This window comes from Triticum aestivum, chromosome 1D, assembly GCF_018294505.1.
Source record: "Triticum aestivum cultivar Chinese Spring chromosome 1D, IWGSC CS RefSeq v2.1, whole genome shotgun sequence".
Classification (NCBI taxonomy): Eukaryota; Viridiplantae; Streptophyta; class Magnoliopsida; order Poales; family Poaceae; genus Triticum; species Triticum aestivum.
The window spans coordinates 311,153,560-311,166,867 of NC_057796.1; the positions used below are offsets into that span (position 1 = coordinate 311,153,560).

The 13,308-nt window shown below is 51.5% G+C and overlaps 1 protein-coding gene across 1 annotated transcript; it reads left to right on the forward strand.

Annotated features, from left to right (window-relative positions):
- Nucleotides 1–6,578: 6,578 nt before the first annotated feature.
- LOC123169022 (uncharacterized) lies at nucleotides 6,579–9,936 on the forward strand (the record flags this gene model as incomplete). Its single annotated transcript, XM_044586882.1, has 5 exons — nucleotides 6,579–6,941; nucleotides 7,581–7,817; nucleotides 7,971–8,458; nucleotides 8,544–8,707; nucleotides 9,917–9,936. Coding segments are annotated over exons 1-5 (1,272 nt in total), but the record flags the coding sequence as incomplete, so codon positions are not given.
- Between the last annotated feature and the right edge of the window lie 3,372 nt (nucleotides 9,937–13,308).

Consider the following 13,308-nt stretch of genomic DNA (forward strand, 5'->3'; position numbering starts at 1 on the left):
GTGCATGAACAATTGCATCATTTATCGGAACGAGCACACGGAGTCTACCATATGTCCGGTGTGCGGCGTCACTCGATACAAGAAGAGGAAGAAAGCTCCTCGAAAAGTGGTGTGGTACTTTCCGATCACTCCTCGTCTGCAGCGGTATTTTGCGGACCCTAAGGTAGCAAAGCTCCTGCGTTGGCACGCGGATAGGGAGGAGAAGAAGCGAGAAGATGACGCAAATGATCCGGAGATAAATAAAAAAGACAAGATGCTGAGTCACCCTAAGGATGGGAGCCAGTGGCAAGCGTTGAACTTCGAACACCCAGAATTTGGGAACGATCCAAGGAACATCGTGCTGGGCGCGAGCACCGATGGAGTCAATCCGTTTGGCAGCCAGAGAAGCACACATAGCACCTGGCCTGTGTTTGTGTGGATGTACAACCTTCCCCCCTGGTTGTGCATGAAGAGGAAGTACATTCACATGAGTATGCTAATTGAAGGGCCGAAACAACCAGGGAACGACATCAATCTGTATCTGGGGCTGCTGGAAGAGGAGCTAGACACGCTGTGGAAAACGCCAGCCAATACGTGGGACGCCGCAGAGAAAGAATATTTCCCTATGAGAGCCGCACTGCTCACGACGGTGCACGACTATCTCGGTTTCGGATATCTCGCGGGGCAGGTGGTCCACGGATTTTCTGGATGTGTCAGGTGCATGGATGACACAACGTATCGCCAGCTAGATAGAGATCCCGGGTCTTCGAAAACCGTGTTCATGGGACATCGAAGGTGGCTTCGCGACGATGACCCGTGGAGGAAACGCAAGGATCTGTTCGATGGTGAAACCGAACCCCGAAGACGCCCGCGTACGAGGAGCGGCGAGGAAATAGACGAGCTGTTGAAAAATTGGAAAGATTGCCCACTGCCGGGAAAGAAGCAAAAGGCGCCAGAGCCGGGAAAGAAGCGAAAGGCGCCAGAGCCACTGCTGAAGGTATGGAAAACGAGGTCTGTTTTCTGGGACTTGCCGTACTGGAAGATCCACCGTGTGCCTCACAGCCTTGATGTCATGCATATCACGAAGAACGTGTGCGAGAGTCTGCTTGGTACCCTGCTCAACATGCCAGAGAGGACCAAAGATGGGCCGAAAGCAAGGGCAGACTTGAAATCAATGGGCATCAGGGAGGAGCTTCACGCTAATGATGATGATGATGAGGCGAAGCAGGACACGGAAAGTCGTCGCAAAGGCAAAAAGGCCAAGAAGACCGGAAATGACTTCCCTCCCGCGTGCTTCACTCTAAGTCAGGAGGAGATCGATCAGTTTTTCACCTGCCTCGTAGGAGTAAAACTTCCTTACGGTTACGCGGGGAAGATAAGCAGATACCTAGACTCAGTGAAGCAGAAGTTCAGCGGGATGAAGTCTCACGACTGTCACGTGCTGATGACGCAGATACTTCCAGTTGCAATCCGTGGGATCATGGACGCGCACGTCCGTGAAACGCTATTTGGCCTATGCAACTTTTTCGACGTCATCTCTCGGAAGTCGGTTGGCGTGAGGCAACTCAGAAGGCTACAGGAAGAGATCGTGGTGATACTATGCGAGCTTGAGATGTACTTCCCTCCCGCATTCTTCGACGTTATGGTGCATCTGCTGGTCCATATCGTGGAGGATATCATCCAACTCGGGCCGACGTTCCTGCACAGCATGATGCCGTTCGAAAGGATGAATGGTGTCATCAAAGGATACGTTCGCAACATGTCACGTCCAGAGGGAAGCATAGCCAGGGGCTTTCTGACCGAAGAGTGCATCTCCTACTGCACGAATTATCTAGGCATCGAGAACCCCGTTGGTCTGCCCGTCAACAGGCACCTCGGCAGGCTCGCTGGATGGGGTCACCGTGAGGGTCGCCGCGAAATGCATGTCGACTTCGATGGTCGACTCGCCGACTTTGAAAGAGCAAACCTAGTCGCGCTACAACACATAGACGTGGTCGATCCTTGGGTGGTAGAGCACAAAACGTTTATTGAGAAGACGTACAATGACCGAGGCCAACAGAGGACAGACGGAGATATAATCAAAGAGCACAACTCATGTTTCACGCGTTGGTTCAAGCAGAAGCTTCTGTCGTACCCTTTACATGAGGATTCTTCCGCGGAAGAACAACTCATATTCGCCTTGTCACAGGGCGCCGAGCACAACCTGATGACGTATGAGGCGTACGATATCAACGGCTACACATTCTACACCGAGGACAAGGACATGAAGAGCGATGGTTATCAGAACTCCGGGGTAACGATGGAATCCTACACCGGTAACGACAAGGATAGATACTACGGAAGGATCGAGGAGATCTGGGAGCTGAGCTACGCTGGAGAGAAGGTCCCGATGTTCCGTGTCAGATGGGCCAAGAGCGTCATAAAAGAAGACCGGTATTTCACCACCATGGTTATACCCGAAGCCAAATCCAAGACCGCAGGCGCGAACGTCACCGCGAAAAATGAGCCATGGGTACTGGCTTCCCAAGTGGACCAATGCTTCTTCATTACCGACCCATCAAAGCCCAGTCGTGTTGTCGTGAGGAGAGGCAAAAGGAAGATCATCGGAATGGATGGAGTCGCCAATGAGCAAGACTTCGACAAGTACGGCGACCCGAAGATGGAACATGACGACGACGATGAAGTATTAGCATACACCACAAGAAGAAGCAGGACCAGCCTACCTAAAAGACGTCCGTTCAAGAGAAGAACTCCATTTACGAAAAATAAGGGCAAGAAGGTTGTGAACAGATAGCTAGCTAAGATCGATTGTATTTAAATTGTAGCCTTCATTTCTCGATTGTATTTCATGGGCACCTTTTGAGCTCATGAATGTTTTTAAATTTCATGGACACTTGATTGTATTTCTCGATTGTAGCCGACCCCCCGCACCCTCCCCCGCTCCACCGGCCGCCGCCGCCGACCCCCGGCCCGCACCCTCCCCCACTCCACCGTCGCCGACGACCCACCGCACCCTCCCCCGCTCCACTGGCCGTCGCCGACGACCCCCCGCACCCTCTCCCCCGCACCCTCCCCGGCCAGCTCCACCGTCACAAATGAATGCAACTAAATTTGCAAAAAAAGAAATTGATTATTTCAAATAACAAATTTGATGATATTTTTTAAAAAATCATTAATTTTTTTATTAAAAAATATTACTGTTATGATTTAAACAAGTTTGAACATATTTAAACACAAATAAATATCAAACAGCATTTTAAATGCATAAAAATAAAAATTGGGGAGCCTGGGAATCGAACCCAGGACCTCCTAGTGTGTGTGCTGCGTGCTGACCAGTCGGGCTAGTGGGCGTGTTTTGATGGAGATAGGGTTAGGTGGGATATAACCTGACCAGTCGGGCTAGTAAGTAAAACCAAATTCTAATGGCGCACCAGGGGGAGGTGCGCCATTAGAGTTGACGTACTTATGGCGCACCAGGGGGAGGTGCGCCATTAGAATCGACATACTTGTTCCCCTCGCACTGTGGCCTCCCTCCCTCACTCTCCAGATCCCCCACTCGACCCCAACCGTACGCCGCCGCCCCCTTGCTCCACCCCTTCCGTCCGCCGCGCCTGCACGCCGTCCGCCGCTGTGCTCTTGCGCTGCCTCAACGCCGCCGCCCCGACCCCCGCGGGACTCCACCCCCGCCGCCCCCGCGCCCCCCGAACGGGATCGGCCGAGCGCGCGCCGCCCGCTCCTCTCCTCTCCTCCTCCCTCCGACGAGCGAGGGCCTCCTCCGGCCCCTGCAGCAGCCGGCGAGCGCGGCCCCGACGCGCCCATCCCGCCTGCCCCTGCCGTCCTCCGCCACCGGCCCCTGCTCTCCTTCGACCGCGGCCCACCCCGACCCCGACCCCTCCGGCGACCAGGTACCTCTCCTCCTTCCTCCTTCCTCTGTGCTACTGCTATGAACTAATGGAAGTGTCATGTGAACTCTAGAGCTCTGTCACCATCATTCAACACTCTGCTTGCTTGATGTAGTATTAGCCTAGAAAACAATTGTTGGTGTAGTATTAGCAAATCTGGGTCACTAGATCAAAAAAATAAACGGTCCAAAATAACTTGTTGTACTGTAAAAGGTCTCTTTTTTGTGCCTAGAAAACAATTTTTCTTTCCTTTTCTTTTACAAGATGGAACATACTGCTAGGAGAATATACTTTACACTACTCTGTCATCATCACTGTTATAGGAAGTAACTCCAAATTTAGCAAAAAGTGTATATTGTTATTTTCTTGTCATATTCTTTAGTTTGTATGCAATTTTTTTAGCAAAATTACTGCCAACTTATACTCTAGTTATTTTCTTGTCATATTCTTTAGTTGTATTGGCAGGGGTCACCGAAATTATTATTTTTCTGTCTTAAAATTAATTTTCATTTATATTATATCCTATAACACTATATTATATCCAAAGTGTTAGGAATTCTGTCCAAACTGTAGTTTTCAGTATTCTGTCCAAACTGAAAACTGTTAAAAAGACCATGTGTTTTTTGGTCAAAATCTGCATGTAAAACTGAAACAATCAGTCATAAAGAATATCCTCAAGACCATGTGTTTCTTGGATTTCTGTAATGATGATGGAACATTATAAAGCATTGTACTCCAGTGTGTATGAACGATACAAAAAATTTAGCAACTTCTCTTATTTTATAAAGTTGTTCTTATATGGGTGAAACTTCACTTGTTTTTAGGCTAGTGCAGGGTGTTGCTTTATTGTGATGCCTCTGAATTACTTGTGACATGAGTATTTGGCCTGCCCATCATGTTTTGTCTCCGACCATTGTGTCGTGATGAATTTGCAGGTACCCCGAGAGGCCCTTGAGTTTGCTGGAATGTCGATTAACTTCCGTTCCGGCAAATTCGGGTACTCCATATGTCCTATTTTCAGCAAAGGTCATGCTGAAATTTTCCCTATGAGATTTAGCATGACTTTGCTAAAAATAGGACATATGGGGTACTTGCGACTAATGCATGGGCCGGGGTATCTTAGTACTTAGTTAAGTAGGATCGACTGCCCCGCCATTCTTGCTGCATTAAACCATAGGTGGCAATAGAGCCAAGTGATTACGCCCAACTTAGAATTCTCCTTAGCATCGATAAACCCTAGATGATAAACCCAACATAGGTGGCAATAGAGCCAAGTGATTAGTGCCAAGTGATTAGCCCCAACCTAGGGTGCCTCGGCATCGATAAACCCTAAATGATGAAAACTTAACTTAGCATTTAGGGTGCCTCGGCGTCGACAAACCCTAAATGATGAAACCTTGGCTTCTATAGGGTGCCTCGGTGTCGATGAGAACCTAAATGATGTACGCTTAGGCTTTTAGGGTGCCTCGGCGTCGACAAACCCTAAATGATAAAAGCTTAGCTTTTAGGATGCCTCGGTGTCGACAAACCCTAAATGATGAGACCATGATCTTGTTCCTTGACAATAACCAACTTTTTGACCAAACTTTTTTCCTATTTAGAGCGAAACATGGCCCACAACGATGAGGCCGGCGGTTCGGGCGGCAAGCAATTCTGGGAGCTGTCCCAGGAGATGGAGGAAGAACCTCACCGCTATGGGACGCCGCGGAAGACACCGATCCTGACTACACAACCCCTAGTGGCGTCGGGGATGACACCACTGATGGTGCCGCCGAGGATGCCACCACTGATGATGGCGGCGCACGCACAGATGGCAGCCAACCGAAGAGGCAACGGAAGGACCGGCGCCCGAACGTGCTCGGCACCGTCAAGGAGGAATTTACTGAAGTGAACTCCGACGGGCATCCAACGGCGCCCAAACATGTAGTCAAGGGGTACTCGGTTCAGCTCGGGTGCATTCTCCGGAGCACCGTCTCGATCAACACCGAGAACCTAAGGCATAAGGACCGAGGGAATTTGCGCTGCCTCCTCTTCACGAAGCTGCACGAACGATACAAGTTCCCCAATGAGTTTGCAAACACACGCCTCTCAGGGAATAAAGTGAACAGTGCCGCCCTCACGAGGATGAGCACGGCCCTGTCTACATGGAGAAGCACGGTGAAGGCAATGATTGAAAAAGGTGATAGTTATGAGAAGATCAAGGCGAAATATCCTTTGATGAGCGAAGATGACTACAAGGAGTTCAAGATCAAGTGCGAGAGCAGCGCAACCTCCGAATCAAGTCAGTGGGGGAAAGAAATGCGGCAGTTGAACTTAGGGGTCCACCAACTCGGTCCCGGCGGTTATAGAGTGGCGGAGCCTATATGGGACAAGGAGGACGCGGAGCGTGCCGAGCAAGGCCTACCGCCCCGCTTCGAGAAATTCCCTGACAAGCAGACCAGGAACTTTGTCAGGGCCCGGTACAAGGAGGACCCGGTAACAAAGGAGCTTACCACGGATCCGAAGACCAAGGCGCTTGAGAAAGTTCTGGTAAGGAATACACCCCCGCGTAATTAGCTACATATATGGTTGCATTCTAGTTAATGAAGCCAAATTTCTAAATGGTTCACATTCCTTCCGCAGGAGGCTGAAAGCAGTAGCGCGGGGTCATCTCAGAGCTCCCCTTTTGACACCCCTTTAAATAGGGCGTTGAACGTAATGAAAAACAAGGATAAGCTCAGTAAGCCGTCGTCAGCTGGTCGTGTGGCCGGCAAAGGCTTGTCCACAAAATGGTCGTCATACTATACCGCTGGTGGGCGAAAGGAGAAAAAGACCAGCTCGGAAAGCCAGTCGCGCGAGGTTCAAGAACTCAAGGCACAAGTGGCGCGGATTCCGGAGATTGTCCAAGAGCAAGTGCAACAACAACTGGGAACGACGCTCACCGCCATTGTGCCTACCTTGATTCAGGGGCTGACGACGTGGATTGCGGGCGGCCAACAGGGGCCTCCCCCGGTTCCCAGCTTCACGGCCAGCAACTCGCACAACGCGCAGGCGGCGCCATTGGTGTCTCCGGCGGAGGCGGTATTCGTGTCTCCGGCGCCGGCACGGGCATTGGAGCTTAATGCACCTGGGTGTACGCCGGCCGGCACCTCGCCAGCAAGCGGCCCCTCCGTCAGTTGCACGCGCACGCCCGCCGTTGGCGGTGCCTCGACATTAGCCGAGCTCGACGGCATCACGGTAACTAAGCCTCTCGGCCGATGACTTCATCTCCTTGCCTTTGACTGGGCATCCCTGACGCCCTACATGTTTTCGCAGGGCGCCACCGATGTTCCTTGCACTCTCCTGCACTTCGTGGGCGGCGAGTTGGTCGATGTCGCCAAGGGCAGAATCGTTCAACCGGGCAACCGCGTGTTCCACGGTAATCCGATGCCACCCACCTTCTATAGGGTTGAACTGGTTCGGGTACTGCCAGGCTGCGACGAGTTGTTACCTCCGATTCGACCCGCTGGGGCCGACGAAGATGATGTGATGACCCTCAGCGCCTGTGTAAGCTGGCCCCTGCTTTGGCCGAAGAGCCAGATTCGTTTGGGGGCGGGGGACACCACCCCACAGACAAGACCGCCAGTCGTGCCAGCGCCAAGCCATGGCAAGAACGCCGCAACGCTACCGGACCTGCCGGACATCCCTATGGCACAGGATCCGAACATGCATATGGCACAGGATCCGGACGACGACGACAACGACGACGGTACATTTACCAACGTCGATAAGTACTTTGCCGAGCATGGGTACGGTGACGAGTTCTGCGGGCCTCCTTCTCAAGAACCCAACCCTCAAAAAGACGACCGCGATCTAGCTGGTACGGCGGAGAAACCCAATTGCAACAGGCGTCGTCTGGCGTTCAGTTCTCAGGAGACGCCTCCAGCTGCCGCCTTCACCGAGCCTCAGATAGCTGAGGTGCCAAATATTATCAGCCCCAACACGCTCAAGAAGGCGGTCTGTGAGCAGAACTCGATCCCATTACAGCAGATCAAGAAGAAGGGACGGAAACGAAAGACTAACAAGGGCGCCAGTGCGAGCCAACCGGCACCGAGTACGATCCGTGCTCAGGACGGACCACCTTCACCTAAGGATATCTCGAGGAGGGTGCATGTGGCGGGTAGGCCGATGCTACCGACAAATATGCTCAATGCTGCAACCGGTGCTATGCGGAGTCTGCATGACAGTGTTCTTTCTTTGGAGAAGCGGCGTCTCAGAGAGAATGATGTGGCATACCCGGTTTTCGTGGCCAAGGTGCCAGAGGGCAAGGGCTTTGTGGATAGCGCCGTCGGGGGTACGATCGTCCTGCGATTTGATGACATCTTTGCTATGCTTAACCTTCATCCGCTGCACTACACCTTCGTTCGGCTGTTTTCGCTGAGTATGGAGATGCGGATCATTAGAGACAAGACCCCGGACATTGTGATAGTCGACCCCTTCTACATGCGTGCCAAGATCTTGGGCAGCGCTGGGGACCGGCAAGTCGCGAGTTCACACCTCGAAGGCGTCATTCTGGCAAACCCAGATAAGGATAACTTCCTCGTGCCTTACTTTCCCGAGTAAGTCATCTCCTAACCGCCCCGTAACATATGATTTCTTAGATTTCGATCGTTCTTTTTTTCTAACATTCCATGTTCTGTGCAGTGACACACATTGCACACTCATCCTCTTAAGCCCGAAATATTCCATGGCCACGTATCTCGACCCGGACCGTGACTCCAAGATAGACTACACAAATATAAAGAAAGTTCTTGATGATGCTCTCCCCGGCTACGCCGCATCTGGAGGCACCTTTAAGAGGCCAGTTCGTAGGTACGGTAGGCACGTGTTCACCCACAATACGACGTTCCCCTACGTCAAGCAGCCGCCTGGCGGTCAGAAGGATGCCTACTACGCCCTCCATCACATGCGGGCGATCGTGCGGGACCATAATCACCTTCTGCTACCAAATAATCTCAAAGATTGGGCCGCAAGCTTGGGGGCAATCCAGGACGCGGACATCCGACAAGAATTCTTTCGCATCCAGTCGGAGTTTGCAGAAATCATCCATCAAGATGTCCTTCGTACCTCGGGGCAGTTCTACCTCAAATTTCAACCGTCCAACAGCGAGATAGACACAACGCTACAAATGCAGGCTGACAACGCCCGCGACTTCATGACCATCACGACAGACGGCGGCTTCATCCACGCTCCGGTCCCATGAGTCGAGTCGAAAGTTGTGATGCTATGTGTAGTTCTGAAACATTCATTAGCTCATGTTGTAATTAAACTGTAGTGAACTTGTATGTCTCTTTGGTTTGGACAGTCGTTCAACTTAGATGTAATCGATGCTATTTGTTAGTAGGACCATGAATCGTGCTATGGATGTCTTGCTTTTCTCTTCCGATCCTTTTGTTGCATACTTATATATTGCTTATGTATTGTCTGTTGTTTGGCTAGTGCATAGAGATGCCGTCGTATGTCGTGTACAAGGGTAAGGTTCCCGGAGTCTACGACGACTGGGAGGAGTGTCGGAGACAGGTTCACCGTTTCAGCGGTAACAGTTACAAAGGGTACACCACTAGGGCGGAGGCGGAATCTAGATACGCGCGCTATCTAGCGGGAGAGAGGAGGGAGCGTTGGAGGAACCGGATGAAGACCAGTTTCATCGCGATGATGCTCATCGTGATGACCGCATCTCTCTTCTATGTGATGGTAGTTTAGATGATCGATATCGACTTGTAATGTGAAGACAAACTCGCTACTCGCGGTCTCGAGACTTGTAATGTTCTATCTTCGTTCGGTCTTTTGAATTCGGAGACTAATATGATGAATTGTATTCGGAGACTAATCTTCTATTGTATTCGATGAATCTGCTGTTGCTGTGTCCTGCTACTTATTTTCTGTCCAATAATATATTTTGTAATCTGTGCAAAAATCAGAAAAGAAAAAATAATAATCCCTAATATACATACTAATGGCGCATCACGCCAACGTGCGCCATTAGTATGCCAAAGGACACTAATGGCGCATCCCAGAGCAGTGCGCCATTAGTATGCCAGAGGGTACTAATGGCGCATCACCCAGCAGTGCGCCATTAGTATGCCGAAGGATACTAATGGCGCATCACACTGCAGTGCGCCATTAGTATGGCAAAGCACATGGGTATATATGGCCCCCTGGGAGGCATACTAATGGCGCACCGTGGCCTATACTAATGGCGCACTGCCCGGTGCGCCATTAGAGTACCAGATACTAATGGCGCACCAGCGGTGCGCCATTAGTAAAAATTACTAGTGGCGTGATGCTACTGGCGCACCAGCAGTGCGCCATTAGTAGGCAAAACTGGTGCGCCACTAGTAAGCCTTTTTCTAGTAGTGTGTTCCGAGGTGGCTTCATCCTCGGTATGGTGGCTCCAGTGAACTTTGCAGAACTTGATAACCTTACTGCGTGTGACTCGGCTGGCAAACTCAAGAATCTTGACTGGTTTCTCCTCGTAGGTCAAATCGCTATCCAACTGAATAGCTTCCAGTGGCACTGTATCTCTCAGAGGTATATCAGCCATCTCTGTGTGGCACTTCTTCAACTGAGAAACGTGGAACACATCGTGAACACCTGATAATCCTTCGGGAAATTCCAACTTGTAAGCAACTTCTCCCATACGTTACAAAACCTTGTATGGTCCCACAAATCTCGGGGCTAACTTTCCCTTAACTACAAAGCGCTTCACTCCTCGGAGTGGTGATACACGAAGATACACTCTGTCTCCGACTTCGTAAACTGTCTCCTTGCGTTTAGAATCCGCATAGCTCTTCTGCCTGGACTGGGCTACCTTGAGTCTATCGCGTATCAACTTAACCTTCTCTTCAGACTCTTTAATAAAATCTAGTCCAAACAACTGGCGATCTCCAACTTCATCCCACAACAATGGTGTCCTGCACCTCCTGCCGTACAATGCTTCGAAAGGTGCCATCTTCAAACTGGCTTGATAGCTATTGTTGTAGGAGAACTCTGCATATGGCAAATTGTCGTCCCAACTAGATCCATAGTCTAGCGCACAAGCTCTCAACATGTCCTCCAGAATTTGATTGACTCTCTCAGTTTGTCCATCTGTCTGCGGGTGAAAGGCTGTACTGAACTCTAGCCTGGTTCCCAAAGTCTCATGCAACTGATTCCAAAACTTTGAGGTAAATTTGGTTCCTCTATCTGATACAATGGTCCTTGGAACTCCATGTAGACATACGATCCTGGTCATATATATCTTTGCCAACTTAGCACTGGTGTAAGTGGTCTTAACTGGGATGAAATGAGCTACCTTCGTCAAACGATCGACTACAACCCATATCGAGTCATAGCCTGAACGAGTCCTGGGCAATCCCGTGATAAAGTCCATGCCTAGTTTATCCCACTTCCATTCGGGTATCGGCAACGACTGTAACAATCCCGCTGGCTTCTGTTGTTCTGCCTTCACTCTCTGACATACATCACAAACTGCTACATACTCCGCAATATCCTTCTTCATTCCGGTCCACCAAATCCAGATACATCTTGGTATTTCCTGGGTGAATCGAATACGGTGAATCATGGGCCTCTTGCAGAATCAAGTTCCTGATCTCCAGATCATTAGGCACATATACGCGGTCCTCAAACCATAAGGTATCGTGCTCATCCTCACGAAATCCCTTAGCCTTTCCTTTGCTCATTCTTTCCTTTATCCCGGCAATCTCCTTGTCCATCTTCTGAGCTTCCCTGATCTTATCCATCAAAGTAGATTGAATCTCCAATGCTGCTACATAACCTCTCGGAACTATTTCCAAACATAGCTCACGAAGATCCTCCGCTAACTCCTTGGGTAACTCTCCGGTCATGAGTGTATTGACATGGCTTTTGCGGCTCAACGCATCGGCTACTACGTTAGCCTTTCCGGGATGATAATGCAACTTCATATCATAATCCTTAATGAGCTCCAACCATCTCCTCTGCCTGAGATTCAACTCCTTCTGCGTGAAGATATACTTCAAGCTCTTGTGATCTGTGTACACCACACAATGGTTTCCGATGAGAAAATGTCTCCACGTCTTCAACGCATGTACTATGGCTGCTAACTCCCAATGTCGGAGTAAATAGCCACGAGTAGCCTAACCGACTCCCCCTGGCTCTTCAAAAAAAATTACCAGGCCATTCAAGCCTTAAAGCATACAAAGCATAGGGCCTCCTTCCTCCGGCCGAGGGCCGACTCCCAGAAGGCGACCCAGCCTCAGAAACCTCCTCCAAGAAAGATACGAGATAGCCGACTCCAGGAAGTCGGCCCCAAGAGGACCGACTCCCAGAAGCCGGCCACGAAGAAAGCCGGCTCCCAGAAGCCGGCCAAGACTGCACCCACCAAGACTGTACCCACATAGCGGCGATAGGATGGGGTGTGGCCACAGTACAGCCCACTACCCCCGAATCCCGGAACAGGCATGGCCACAGGGCGCCGTACGGGCCAGCCATCCCCCGTCCGGCGCGGCACTGTAGCCATGTTCGCCTCGATGTCACCCACGACAGGTGCCAGTACGGTCCGTGGGCGGCGGGCCCCTTTGCCAGAGAGACATCTGAAGGCGGCCTGGCCTCCTCTAGTCGGCCAGGGATGTGGCCGGCTCCCAATAGCCGGCTACCTCCCTCCCTCGAAGCATGCGCCCCATTAACGAGACAAGACGAGGTAAGGCTACAGTGAGAGCTCGCAAGGCGGTGACACTGTAGCCACGCTTACCTCGACAAAGCCCTCGTCATCAGAGGCGAGGCAACAGTAACCAGCCGCCGACAAAGCCCCCCAAGCAGTGGGGCCGGCCTGCCGGCCAAGAGGCCGGCAGCCGGCGGGACCCACCAGTCGGCGGGCCCCAATGACCGGCGGAGAAGCCGGCGAGCATAGACACTGACGGCTGGGGCCCGCGCCCAGCCGGATTACCATTGTACCCCTCGGGGGTAGGCCTATATAAACCCCCCGGGGCACCCATGCAAAGGGTGGATCTAATAGAATTCCACACACCACCTAGAGAGAAAAGGAGAGCTAGCCTCGCCCTTCCTCTTCCTCTATCCAAACAGCTCTAGGAGCGCTTGTAGCAACTTGTATTGATCTGGTGATCATGCGGAGACCCCGCAGAGCAGGACTAGGGGTGTTATCTCCACGGAGAGCCCCGAACCTGGGTAAGATCCGCCGGCGTGCATGTCTTCGCCTCATCCCGTTTCCAGGCACCGGCGATGTTTTACTGGCTCCCACAATGATAAGCCACCCGTTGGCATATGTCGCACCTACCACCCGACATTTGGCGCCCATCGTGGGGCCAGGTGCACCGTCTTCCGGAGACCTGTTCTGGACAGGAACCCTTTTTCTCCCCCGCGAGCGCAGCCAGCCTGCTACGCCCGACGACGCTTGCCCCGACGCGCTGCA